The sequence below is a fragment of the Thamnophis sirtalis genome, unplaced genomic scaffold, assembly GCF_051295495.1.
Source record: "Thamnophis sirtalis isolate CommonGarterSnake01/CBP01778 unplaced genomic scaffold, rThaSir2_p1.2 scaffold_1, whole genome shotgun sequence".
Lineage (NCBI taxonomy): Eukaryota > Metazoa > Chordata > Lepidosauria > Squamata > Natricidae > Thamnophis > Thamnophis sirtalis.
Window position 1 is genome coordinate 149,309,027 of NW_028261381.1, and position 13,067 is coordinate 149,322,093.

The 13,067-nt window shown below is 38.1% G+C and overlaps 1 protein-coding gene across 2 annotated transcripts in view; it reads left to right on the top strand.

Moving 5' to 3' along the window:
• Nucleotides 1-13,067, top strand: part of KCNH5 (potassium voltage-gated channel subfamily H member 5) — a 212,081-nt gene that overhangs the window by 32,514 nt on the left and 166,500 nt on the right. For both annotated transcript variants that reach the window (XM_014063810.2, XM_087727455.1), the window contains exon 4: nt 412-540. In XM_014063810.2, the coding sequence (XP_013919285.1) occupies nt 412-540 (129 nt within the window). The remainder of the gene's footprint in view (nt 1-411; nt 541-13,067) is intronic.

Consider the following 13,067-nt stretch of genomic DNA (forward strand, 5'->3'; position numbering starts at 1 on the left):
CTGCAGGCTGACTGCTAGATCAGCAGTTCAGCGGTTCAAATCTCACCGGCTCAGGGTTGACTCAGCCTTCCATCCTTCCGAGGTGGGTAAAATGAGGACCCGGATTGTTGTTGGGGGCAATATGCTGACTCTGTAAACCGCTTAGAGAGGGCTGAAAGCCCTATGAAGCGGTATATAAGTCTACTGTTATTATTGCTATTATTATTACTACAATGGTTTGCCCAGTTAAGAATGGTTAAGTCCTATTTCTTTCAGTGACTAATTCTCCCATTCTATTCAATGGCACTCAAATGTCTTTCACTATAATAACAACTCATTGTAAACACGATAAGTGATCATTAGGATGATGAGCCTGCTTTCATACTCCTTTTGATGTGATGTGTGCTTTATTTATTTATTTTTCAATTACAGGAACACCTGTTTGGTTTTACATGCAAATTGCACCGATAAGAAATGAGCATGACAAAGTGGTGTTATTTCTTTGCACTTTTAAAGATATCACTTTATTCAAGCAACCTATTGAAGATGATTCGACCAAAGGTACTTCTGAAAATAATGTTTAAAACAGATTCCCAGAAATTGGAAATTCTATTTTTCTGTCTGTCTATCTCTCTCTCTCTCATCTATCTATGCTGAAAATATATATATATATATATATATATATATATATATATATATATATATATATATATATATATATATATATATATATATATATATATATATATATATATATATATATATTGTGTGTGTGTGTGTGTGTGTGTGTGTGTGTGTGTGTGTGTGTGTGTGTGTGTATATATATATATATATATATATATATATATATATATATATATATACACACACACACACACACACACACACACACACATACATACATACATACACTAAATAATATCCTTTCTTCTTCTGCAAGATAGGTATTCTAAAATCTGGTTGACTGTGGATCTGGAGAGAGAAATAGTTCATCATTGCAATTGTAAATAGTTACTATATGAAAGACCTTCTCCCAGATTTCACCCCTATAGTAACTATATTATGTGTTGTTACAGTGAAAATGAAGCAATAGCTGATGCAAGTCTGAACAATGTTTTTTCTTAATTATGGTTTATGTAATTTACTGTTCCTTAAGTGAATTAAAATTGATTGATGTTATTGACTTATTGAAAATGGATTCTTCTACTGTAGCATTGCACACCACAGAATTCTCAAATATGGATTCCTCTAATAATGTTAGACTTTATTCATTTGGCATCCCTTTTTTATTAAAAAATAATAATCCCTCTGTTGGTACAATACAAACATGGGAAGCAACAACAGGGACAGGCTAAATGACATAAGAACTAGAGTTCAGCTTAAACTTAAATTCAGCTCAACAAATCAATAATGCCAGAGTAGAGCCTCTGACATTGCAAAAAAAGTGATGAACAATTTCAGTCATATAAGGACAGCATCAAGTTTAGGAAGGTTTACTTTGACAGGTAGCAGTCTTCTGAGTTAAACTCTCTCAGCAATCCTCTTGTCTGTGTGCTAATTTTAAACTTCTTGCTTGGGAAGGGTTATAGGTCTACAAAAGAGTAAATTTCAAACTCAACCCCTGGAGTCTATACTTTAAGAATCACAGATTGTGCAGCTGAGATCATTAAGTTCCAAAGGACCACTGTGTTAAAATTAGAGTGAAAATACTAAGACAAAACAATTGCCTGGCACAGCTTTACCACAACCTAATGACCCCCAGATGTTTTGAGACCACAAAACTCTGAAGTCCCGACCAAGTCTTATGATTATAGAAGGCACCAAGTTTGGATCACTCCTGTATGTGACAGACTTAAAAAGTAATTGAACTAATACATGGAATGCTAATATCTAACAAAAGAAACTCTCTTTTGGCAGTTCGTACACTCTGGAAATTGCATAATTCATATTCTGTCTCCTGAAAACAATATTGTCATACTGTTATACTTAGAAACTTCCCAGCAGAACATAGCTTGGGAGGATGAACAAGAGGATTATGTGCAGTGTACCAGGAATATATAAGAATTGGGGAGAAGGAAGATTTGTGTGGAAAAATCACTCAAAAAATGTATGGGATGTGTAATTAGGAAACTATATTTTATCACATGAGAAGAAAATTAGCAACACCAGACTTATACATAATAAATAACCTTAATACCACAATCTCATGGTAGATAAACAGTGTATAAATATGAGGCTGTATTCATTATGCATGGGGAAAATAAGTTCCAATGAAAAATTCAGTGAAACTAAAATATTGATGCTGACATACAGCAAGCTTCCTACCCAATCTTTTGGATTATATTATTATATAAATTTCAAACCTGAAATAATAATAATTTTACTTTACAAACTAAGATTGAATGTCTTGAAGAGGTCCCTTGTGTTCATGGAAATATTTTTTACCAAGAGTCTTGGCATTCACTAACTATTTCAGTATAAATAAAGGAGGGCTCCGAGGAAGACATGCTTTGTATGCTGATCACTTTAAGTTGAGTATTTTTTTGGGATTTCTGATACATTCAAATTTGAAATATCCTTTAGCCCAGTGGTTCCCAACCTTTTTTTTGGCCATGCCCCACCTAAGCACCTCTAAAATCCTGATGCCCCCCAGAGCTGAGTATCTACTCTTTCGACCCGGTTCAGCTGAGTAGGTAGTAACTCAGCCAGCCACGCCCCTGAACCAGTTCTATTGGTCCATCTTGTTTTTTGCTTCTCTGCATGCGCAGATGCATTTTTTAACCTACTGCGCATGTGTGTGTAGTGCACATGAAGTGTTTGTGCATGCGTACAAAACCTACACGTGCCCAAAGCACGTCACTGAGCAAACTGGCAGTAGAAGAAGCTGGAACCCACCCTGATGCCCCCCCCCCATGACATATAATTCTTACTATTCAAAAAGTGAACTCCTACTTGTGCAGAGGTAGCCTAAAAGGCCATTAACTTGGTTTAAACAAGATTCCGAAGAACATGGCATCCTTGAAAGCGAAAAATAAAAGAACGAACTTGGGTCCTGGTTCTGTATCCTCACTTCTGGGTTTCCCCCAGCAGCCATCCACTCTGTCTCCTCACAGAGCAGCTCTCCCTGCAACCACCCAGCAGCAATGCCTACAGGAAAGAGAGGGAGGGAGGAGAGAGAGAGACTCTGTGTCAGGATTCCAAATAGCATCCAAAAGTAAATTGGAGTCCAAGGCAAAGTACTGCTCAAAGTTCCAATTTATTAAGAGAGCCATGTTGGCACATCTGGGAAAACCCAAATCTGAAAGCTTCCCGGTTTTCCCCACCCATTTGAAAGTACAAGATCTTGCCCCCATACCCACAAGTCCATCACACGGTCCAATCTTCCACTGCCATGCTGGCAGTTCCACCCATCCAGTTCCGGTCAGGTGCAGAGATACAAAGACAAAGGATGACCTTGGCTTTCTAGAAAGAATTTTGTTATGGCTACATCGCATCTCACTCCTACAATCCCCCCTCCCATTTTCCCACAATAGAAAATGCATAGTAGAATCATAGAAAGTGTGGCAGGCCTAAGATTCACAAGAAAAGATGGGTGCAGGCCTGACTCTCTGCTAGTCCCATGATCTTTAGTGAGAAAACATCTGATTGGATGGCAATTGCTCCCTCCCCCACAGCTGGGATATCAGACCAGGTCCTAGGAAATGCACTTTAACAAAGACAACAATAGGTAAATGAAACACAGCTGTTTCATCACAAATGTGTAAGAACAATTAGCTGGCTTTCAAAAATTCAGTTAGTAGCTCATTTTCGAATTGCTCCCATTAAAAATCAAATTGCCCCACTGTGGGGCATGGGCCCCACATCGGGAACCACTACTTTAGCCACTTCTTGAAAAGCTGTTGTCATATGCAACAAACAATACAGGTAGTCCTTGACTGGTGACCACTATCGAACCCAAAATTTCTGTTGCTAAGTGAACAGCATTATTGTTAAGTGAACTTCACCCCATTTTACTACCTTCCTTGACAGAGTTGTCAAGTGAATCGCTGTGGTTGTTAAATGAGTAACACGGTTGTTAAGTGAATCTGGCTTCCCCACTGAGTTTGTTTCTCAAAATGGTGCATGATCCCCGGACACTGCAACTGCCATAAACATGAGTCAGTTGTCAACTATCTGAATTTTGATCATGTGACCATGGGAATACTGCAATGGATATAAGTGTGAAAAATGGTTCTAAGTCACTTTTTTCAATGCCGTTGTAACTTGAATGGTCACCAAATGAATTGTTTTAAGTTGAGGACTACCTGTACTAGATTAAATGAATGAATTCTCTAACACGGTATAAAGTAGTTCCATTCATTAAAACAGGGGTCCCAAACTTGTCAACTTTAAGACTTGTCAACTTCAATCTCCAGAATTCTTCAGCCAGATATGCTGGCTGGGGAATTCTGGAAGCTGAAGTCCACAAGTCTTAAAGTTGCCAAATTTGAAGATCTCTGCACTAAAACATTAGCAAGCTCCATAATTCAGTAATTGACTGAATGATGTATCTATGTAAAAAATCTAAACATCTCAGTCCCTTGAGCCTGACAATGTAGTAGACCTGGCAAAGCTCCATACAGCTTCTGCAAATGTCAAGCATATTTCTTACAGTCTGACAGTAATATATCTTTAGGTAAGGCAATCTAAAAGCTGCACTTCTGCATCATTTATTTAGGGAACTACATGCTCCAAGTTTAATATCTCAGTCCGATTTTTAAAGATTTTTTTTTATCTTATTATTTTTATAAATAAGAAAGCCGACATGCTTCATATACTTTACTCCTCCTATTTTTCTCACAACAACACCACTAAGAAGTGGGTTGGGGTGAGAGAGAGTGACCGGCCCAAGGTCCTGTAGCTGTCTTTTATGGCTAAGTTGGACTCACAATCTCCTAGACTTTAGCCTGCGAACTTAATCATTGGTAATGTATCCCTTTTCCAAAGTTGTGCTAAGTTTATCCTTGGCCATGAAGATATATCTTAATAAGATGTGATCATTATATGTTATTATGATTTGAAAGTATGCCTTATAACCGTGATGGCGAACCTATGGCATGCATGCCACAGGTGGCACATGGAGCCATATCTGCCAGCACACGAGCCATCAACTCCAGTGTGCATGCATTTGCCAGCCAGCTGATTTTCGGCTTTCCAGAGGTCCTCCCCTGGCTTCAGGAAAGCCTCTGGAGCCTGCGGAGGGCGAAAAACAGGCCCAACAGGCCAACCAGAAGTTCGGAAACAATCAATTTCTGGCTTCTGGGAGGGCCTGCAGAGGGCCAGGAAGGCCATTTTCACCCTCCCCGGGCTTCAGGAAAGCCTCTGGAGTTTGGGGAGGGCGAAAAACGGAACTTCTGGAAGTCCCATTTTTTGCCCTCCCCAGGCTCCGGAGGCTTTCCTGAAGTCTGGGGAGGGTGAAGACGGCCTTCCCTGGCCCTCTGGAGGCCCTCCCTGAAGTCTCCTGGTGCCAAAAATGGGTGTGTTTCCGGCCTCTGGAGGGCCTCAGGAGGCCGAGGAGGCCATTTTTGCTCCCCAGGAGGCTTCAGGAAAGCTGCACCGGGGGTCGGGAGTGTCACACATGCATGTGTGTGTGGGGGGGAGGGTTGAACATGCAGGTGTAGGTGGGTGGGGTCATTGCATTGTGGGTGTGGGGCTATCGCACACAAGTACAATTTTGGCATGCGAGGACAGAAGAGTTCAGCATCACTGCCTTATAAGAAGAATTGGAGTTTCATTTCCAGGACTTTTGAGGTTTTTTTTTTAACTTGTCCACCAAATATGGTAAAATGTTTCTTCTAATGAATATAATTTCCAGCATTTATTACTATATGATTTGTCTACCCTAGCAATTATTGACAGAGTTGTATACCACCTACACAATACAAAAGTTTTTCAATACAAAAGGCCTACAATATCTTCCTTTAGACTTTTCTGTTATAGCAAAAATACGTAATTAGTATTTCTTCCTCACATTCTCTAAATTAATTTAAACATCACCTTTAACATAGAATTAGATTTAAAAGTATGGTTAGTGGAAAGAAAATTTGCAGTAACAATAAACATAGACAAACAAAATGATTTTTTCAGCACGAAAGAAGCAATTATTTATTAAATAGTTTATGAAACAATAGGACTTAAACTACAAATTATTATTTTTTTCAATTAGAGCTTACCTTGAATCGTTCCTCTTGTTGTAAATTCCAATAAAATGGAAAAAAGAGCATTACAGAATTACTACTCAGCTTTTCACAGTAGTATAAATATATATTTTCTCAGACTATATTCTCCAGAGGAGGAGTGCTGCATATTTTACCCTGGAGAAATGTTTGTTCATTTTTTTCCTGCTTAAAAATAAGAGGATAATGCTAGTGAAATATTGAAACATCTCTATAATAGAATCAGTCTGCAGATGAAGCAAAGAATGCCAGATGCGTTAATGGTGAACTAAAGCCAAATCACACATACCTGTGCGTCACTGGATTCCCTAATCCCTAATTGCTCATAATTCCCTAATTGCTCATAATATGTGTTTCTGCAACCAAAAGTGTGCATTCATTAACACAATAGAAAGCTGCAAAGGGACTTTCCTTGCACTGAAAGTTGTGTCAGTGGAATACTGTAGATTGAATTTCAGTCTTCAGTTTGGATGAGACTCCTTAGCTACGCAAGTTATCCCTTGATGATGTTGAAGTTAAAGAGGGGAATCAGGATGGGGCATCCACACTTTTTGCCTGCTCTTTGGGGGAAAATCCAAGAACAGTAAAATAAGAGGTTTCCTTCCAGTCATATTAAGGATCCATTAAATTCAGCAATTTATCTCCATAAGTGTCAAAAGTAAAAAGAGGAGGTAAGTAGGAAGCCTTCTTGTTTTTTCACCTCCTTGCAAATTCTGTCAACCATATTAACCATTAAGTAAGCTCAGTCCACACTGGGCAAGTTTTGCATTCCCATTTATTCCTTTCTCCCCCTGACAGATTTGAATTTCTATGAGTCTTCTGCAACACACCACTTCTCTCTAGATGATGCTTCTTTAAGGTTTCCAACTTAGAGAAGGAGCCACTTCTTAGTTTCTAGGCTAAAATGTTATGTGCAGACCCAATTGATGGATATTAGTCAATCCTGAAAACATTTAGCAGAAAATGGTGCATTGTTTAAATAATGGAATGGGGTGATAATTTGAAAATGTGTAATTTGTGATTTTAATGAGCTGCCATCGTGTAGAATGTCAGGGATGGTTTGAAGTATTCCCTGCTATTCTTCAAATGCTGATAACTAGCTACTGGCAGAGAAACTAAATAACTTTGCCTTTGGCCTGTTGACAGGTGCTCCATCATTGGAAAAGTTTCAGATTCTTCCAGTAGTGAGACTTGGTCCCATTTAAGCTACCAAATGAACTATTTGTGCTGTTTCTTCTTTCAAAGCAATGTGAATTCACTCTTCTGCAAAAGGCAGGCCCCATTCAACCTCTTCCTTTGCTTCAGGTCATCTCAGTCACAAACTTTAGGTCATGATTTCCACTCTCTCCATGCTAGAGAAAATCTTCACCTGCTGAATTTGTATGTATTCTGCTATTATCAGAAGCAAAAGAGACACAGGTGCATTGAGTCTGTCTGAAAATTGCACAACCCCCAGCCTTTCTCTTTAGGTGTTCCAGGGAGCCCTGTTAGAATTTCAAGAATCCAAACTTTCATTTAAAAATATTGTATCTAGCGCTCATGGTTGCCATGGTTTCAGAAGAAGAAATTGTCTAGTGTCAACTGTGGTTTCCATAAACACTACTCATTCTGACCCTTCTTTCTTGTTACAAACTGGTGAGCATGATTGGAACAATATATAGCTCTTTCAGAATTTCTCCCTTGATGAGTGTAGTCAGACACAAAACATCCATTTATCAGAAGGCAGATTAGTGAAGTTGCTTCCTGTTAAGCTCTCCAGCTTCCTGGATATTTTGACCTTTATTTTTTTCTTTTTTCCTGGACAATTGAACACACTTTTGATCAGAGCACTGAACTTCAACCACTCTCTTCTTCCAAATTTTAAAATCATGTATGGCCTGCTTCCCATTGTTATTTTGTTAACTAAAAATAAAAATAAAACTTTTGTTTAAAAAAAATCAGATGGAACAGAGAGTCTGGAAGCGATCAAGGGATTTGTTGGTAGGCTTGCTGGTCCCAGAAGATTCACACTGCAACTGTGAATGAACAATAAAAGAGGAGAGAAGTCCTACAGCTGATACAAAGAACCAGATTGGTATAATACAGTGGTGGGATTCAGCTAATTCGCACCACTTCGGGAGAACCGGTTGTTAACTTTCTGAGCAGTTTGGTGAACTGGTTGTTGGAAGAAATCATTAGCACAGAGAACTGGTTGTTAAATTATTTGAATCCTACCACTGGCACAATAGTGAATGCTGGAAACTGGGAGACTGTGAATTCTAATCCCTCCTTACTTACAAGGCTAGTTGGTCTTAAGACCAAGGAGGAAATGGCAAGCCAATACTGAAAAACATTGCCATGAAAACTATAGGGACTTGTCTGGCAGGTATTAGGAGTCAAAAACCGACTTGAATTCACACACACACACACACACACACACACACACACACACTCACTCACATTTGGAAACAGAGCATTAAGTGAGCTGAATCCTTGCTTTGATTAAACAAGACAGATATTATGTATTTATAACGCTTGTAAGATTTTTAAAAGTTTGGATTATTTTCCCTATTATTATTCTTGTTTTCTTCCTGTTGCAATTGCTGCTTTCTAGCTGTTCCTATCTAAGCTTGCATGATCTAACTGTGCTTTACTTCCACCGGTATACCTACTGGTGTGTTTACATTTCTGTTAATTGTTGTATGATGGATTGGAAGATGAGCAGAGTGACTTATTTCATGTCTGTGGTGTCACTTACACTCGCATGGACAAAGATCAATAGGCAAATTATAGAGTCTTTAGATCCTGTATTTCATTTTTAACCTAAGCATTTTTGCTACTGATTATGATTGCAAATGCAACTCTGACACATTGATTTAAATGCTTTCATTATTTTCCTCACTCAAAAATGAGACAAGCCATGACAAAGAAGTTAATTGCAACTCAATAGACCTATGCTAATGTTTTATTATGAAGAGAATAAGTCACGACTGCCTTTTGGCAAAGCAAACCTGCTAATAATAAGGCAATAAGAAGAAACTTGGTGTATCAGCCTTGAAAATAGCAAAGCAATTTTTAAGGCACTGCCTTAGAACAGAGAGAAACTGAAGTTCACACTTCCCAACAGAGAGATGTTGAAACGTATAAGGTGGCTGCTGCTCCAGATGTTGGAAGCATTGGCTCAATTCCCCACTTATCTCAGTCTGTTTCTTTGGACCACAGAAAGGCTAGTCTTCTGCATTACAAATTAGTAGCTGATGCAAAATGTTATGTTCCAGCTTCAGTCTTCCATTTGTGACAGGGAGCTTGCAACCTTAGTTTATTATAGAGAGAAATGAGACTCTTTCAAACTCATCCACCACTACTAGTCAGGTTGCCAAAGATTTTCAGCAACATCTGGGTATCTGTTGGTCTTCACCTCCATTTTAGAGTGTCTTAGAATGAACACCACAAAGTTGATTCTCTCCTATACAAAAATGCGGCACTGTCTTTGGCTCAGAACAGATTTCCCCACTTCCGACATACTTAATGTTATCCATTATTAGAAAGCTGGTTGTTTGGTTAATAAATCTGATCTGAAGGAGAGAGTTTGATGTCCAAAGCAAATAGCCAAGGTGGCGCAGTGGTTAAAAGCAGCACTGCAGGCTACTGCTAGATCAGCAGGTCAGCGGTTCAAATCTCACCGGCTCAGGGTTGACTCAGCCTTCCATCCTTCCGAGGTGGGTAAAATGAGGACCCAGATTGTTGGGGGCAATATGCTGACTCTCTGTAAACCGCTTAGAGAGGCCTGAAAGGCCTATGAAGCGGTATATAAGTCTACTGCTATTGCTATAAAAATACAGAACTGGTTTATAGCTCAGAGTGATGTTTGTTTATTTGCAGTTTGTTTACCCTGAGAGTGCCTCTGTGTGTGTGTGTGTGTGTGTGTGTGTCTGTGTGTGTGTGTATTGGGGGGAGAGGGGAGGTGCATAATAGCTTGCAGTTGCAAAAGAGGGGTTTCTGAATTTGAATTCAGAGTGCACCTGCTTCTCAAATTTTTGATCTACCTAATCTTTTCCCACCCTCCCTGTCATACTTTTGTTAGCCAAAAGAGGAAGAAATGATTTACTTTGTTTATTTTGTTAAATTTATTTGCTACCTATTTTTCTGTAGGACTGCTTTAAGTGGCTTACAATAACAAAAAGGAAGAAAAATGAAAAGTGTGTAAACAGAAATAAAATAATAGAAGAATAAAAATAAAAATGACAAAGGAACACAATGAAAATAAATACAAGGGGATGGGATACAATATACCCTAGGAGTCCTGGAGTAAGAAAATATAGACTGAGAAAATTGAATATTTAATTTCTCAAACTACAGGTCTGGCTCAATTTGGACACCTTCTCTTCCTACCCATACTACTATTTCTATATAAACATGGGAGTCCTATGTCAGGCATTGGTCTTGTTGTAAGGGCTCCAGATTAGAGGAAGATAGGAAGCCAAAGGGATAGATGTAGTCTGTTTTGTTTGTTTGTTTTATTTATTGTTTTGTTTTATTTATTTATAGGCCGCCCTTTTCCCTGAGGGGACTCAGGGCGGCTTACAATCAAAAAAGGAAGGGGAGTGTAGGACAATACGAAAAAAGAAATGTGCACAAAGTAAATTAGACAATAAAACTCAACATTCACTCAGCATTCGGGAGGGGCGAAATAAGATTATCCCCAGGCCTGACGGGTTAGCCAGTTCTTGAGGGCTGTGCGGAAGGCCTGGACGGTGGTGAGGGTACGAATCTCCACGGGGAGATTGTTCCATAGTGTCGGAGCCGCAACAGAGAAGGCTCTCCTCCGAGTAGTCGCCAGTCGGCACTGACTGGCGGATGGAATACGGAGGAGGCCAACTCTATGCGATCTGATCTGATAGTCAGAATGAGACAGTCAGAATGTAGTCAGAATGAGACAGTACAGTCAAGAATAGTTTATCGCTGTGTATAATGACAAGATGCATGGTCTGATACATGACTTTGCTACAAGGGCTTTTTATGTTTGGCTTGTTTTGAGACTTAATCAAAAGGCTTGTGCTGAAATTTACCAAAAGCAAATGCCACAGTCTGTCCTGGGCTTCTGAACATCTTTGAGAAAAAATACAAATAGTTTTTCTAGCGGTGATCAGAAATCTTCAGTTCAATTCAACATTGCTTCAGTTCATCACACTCAACAGCCAAACTGAACTGATTCAGTTTAGATCATTGGATTAATTTGGAAAAAGTGACAATACAATTAGCCATCAGACTGAACTTTTGAAACAAATATTCTCATGGTGCATATTTTTCTAAAGCTCTTGAAATTTACTTTTTCCATTGTACATCTTACTTTGTTTAGAATACCAGAGTTTCAGGATTTTCGTTTTTGTTTGAAAAAAAATATTGCCATATATGATCCAATGTTTTTTCATGTAAAATTTATTTATATGTACTATTTTGAAAGTACCGTAATTTTAAAGGGAATGTAATTTAATTCAATGTGATTTCAGTTCCTGGAACCCATAGAATGAACATCCTCAAAATAGTCTAAACTCACTTACCAATCCTGGATAAATACAAGTAATATTTAGTTTGCTTAACTTAACTGAAGTTTGTGCTACTTTGAACATTTCATATCACACAGACTAGGAGGTGAATTATTTCTTCCCCATGTACTGTATTATCCTTTATAACCCAATTGGGATATTCCAAAAGTGTGGACCCTGTATGTGGTAGATCTATGGCCATGGATCTTTTCATGGATACAGGTGTAACTTGGAAAACCCCTTTCCCAAAGTTTCTTTCCATCCTAATTTCCTTTGGATAGCTGTCAATGTGAAGGGTTAACATTATTTTGGAAGAAGGAAAATAATTTATAAAAGTTCACAATATTTTGTTTCAGTTAAACGTGAGTATATAGTAGCTTTATTTTTTCTTCAACAGATTTCTTATTTTCCTGATTCCCATTTGCATCCATAAACTGTCCATGCGCTGTCATTGAAAAGGCATTTCATTTTGGAATATTTGAATATAATCTTAATGTTTGTGAAAAATCAGTGTTGAGAAAAAAGCAACTGAGCCCAGAATTTGTTCTCTGTTATAGCATGTAATCCAATAAATAGGAGTATGAGGGGAATTCAAAATAGGGAAATCATTCTTGGGTTGCTGTTGCTTTTTTGTCTTTTAACAGATTAACTTTTCTGCCTTGATATTATCAGGCCATCTGACAATATTTCTGATCGGAAGGCCTGAGGTTATTGCCTAGAAAAAAGGATATAATTTCAGGGCTGTCCGATTCATCAGAAAATAATAGATGGTTCCTGAAGCACTAAAGTAAATAAAAGGAAACCAGGCTGGTTTTCTTTGTGCTGGGTTAAAGCTGTTCAAACTTTTTGCTCATACTTCATAAACAGGATATTCAGAGAAGAAACCAAGGGAAGGGCATGTCTTATCTTCTCCATAGCGCCTGAGGTTAATGGAACAGCCTTCTTGAGTGATAGTTGCTATCTCACTGGAGGTTTTCATGCAAAAGTTGGATTGCCATTTGCCCTGGATGGTATGTTCTGAATGGTATGGTTGAACTATGAGAACATCCATGCCTCTTCCAACCTTATGATTGTATGTATGTATGTATGTATGTATGTATGTATGTATGTATGTATTTTATTATTTTATTTTATTTTATTTTATTTTATTTTATTTTATTTTATTTTATTTTATTTTATTTTATTATTTTATTTTATTTTATTTTATTTTATTTTATTTTATTTTATTTTATTTATTTTAATTTATTTAGTTTGTCATACATGTACAAGATAATAGCAATAGCAATAGCAATAGCAGTAGACTTATATACCGCTTCATAGGCCTTTCAGGCCTCTCTAAGCGGTTTAC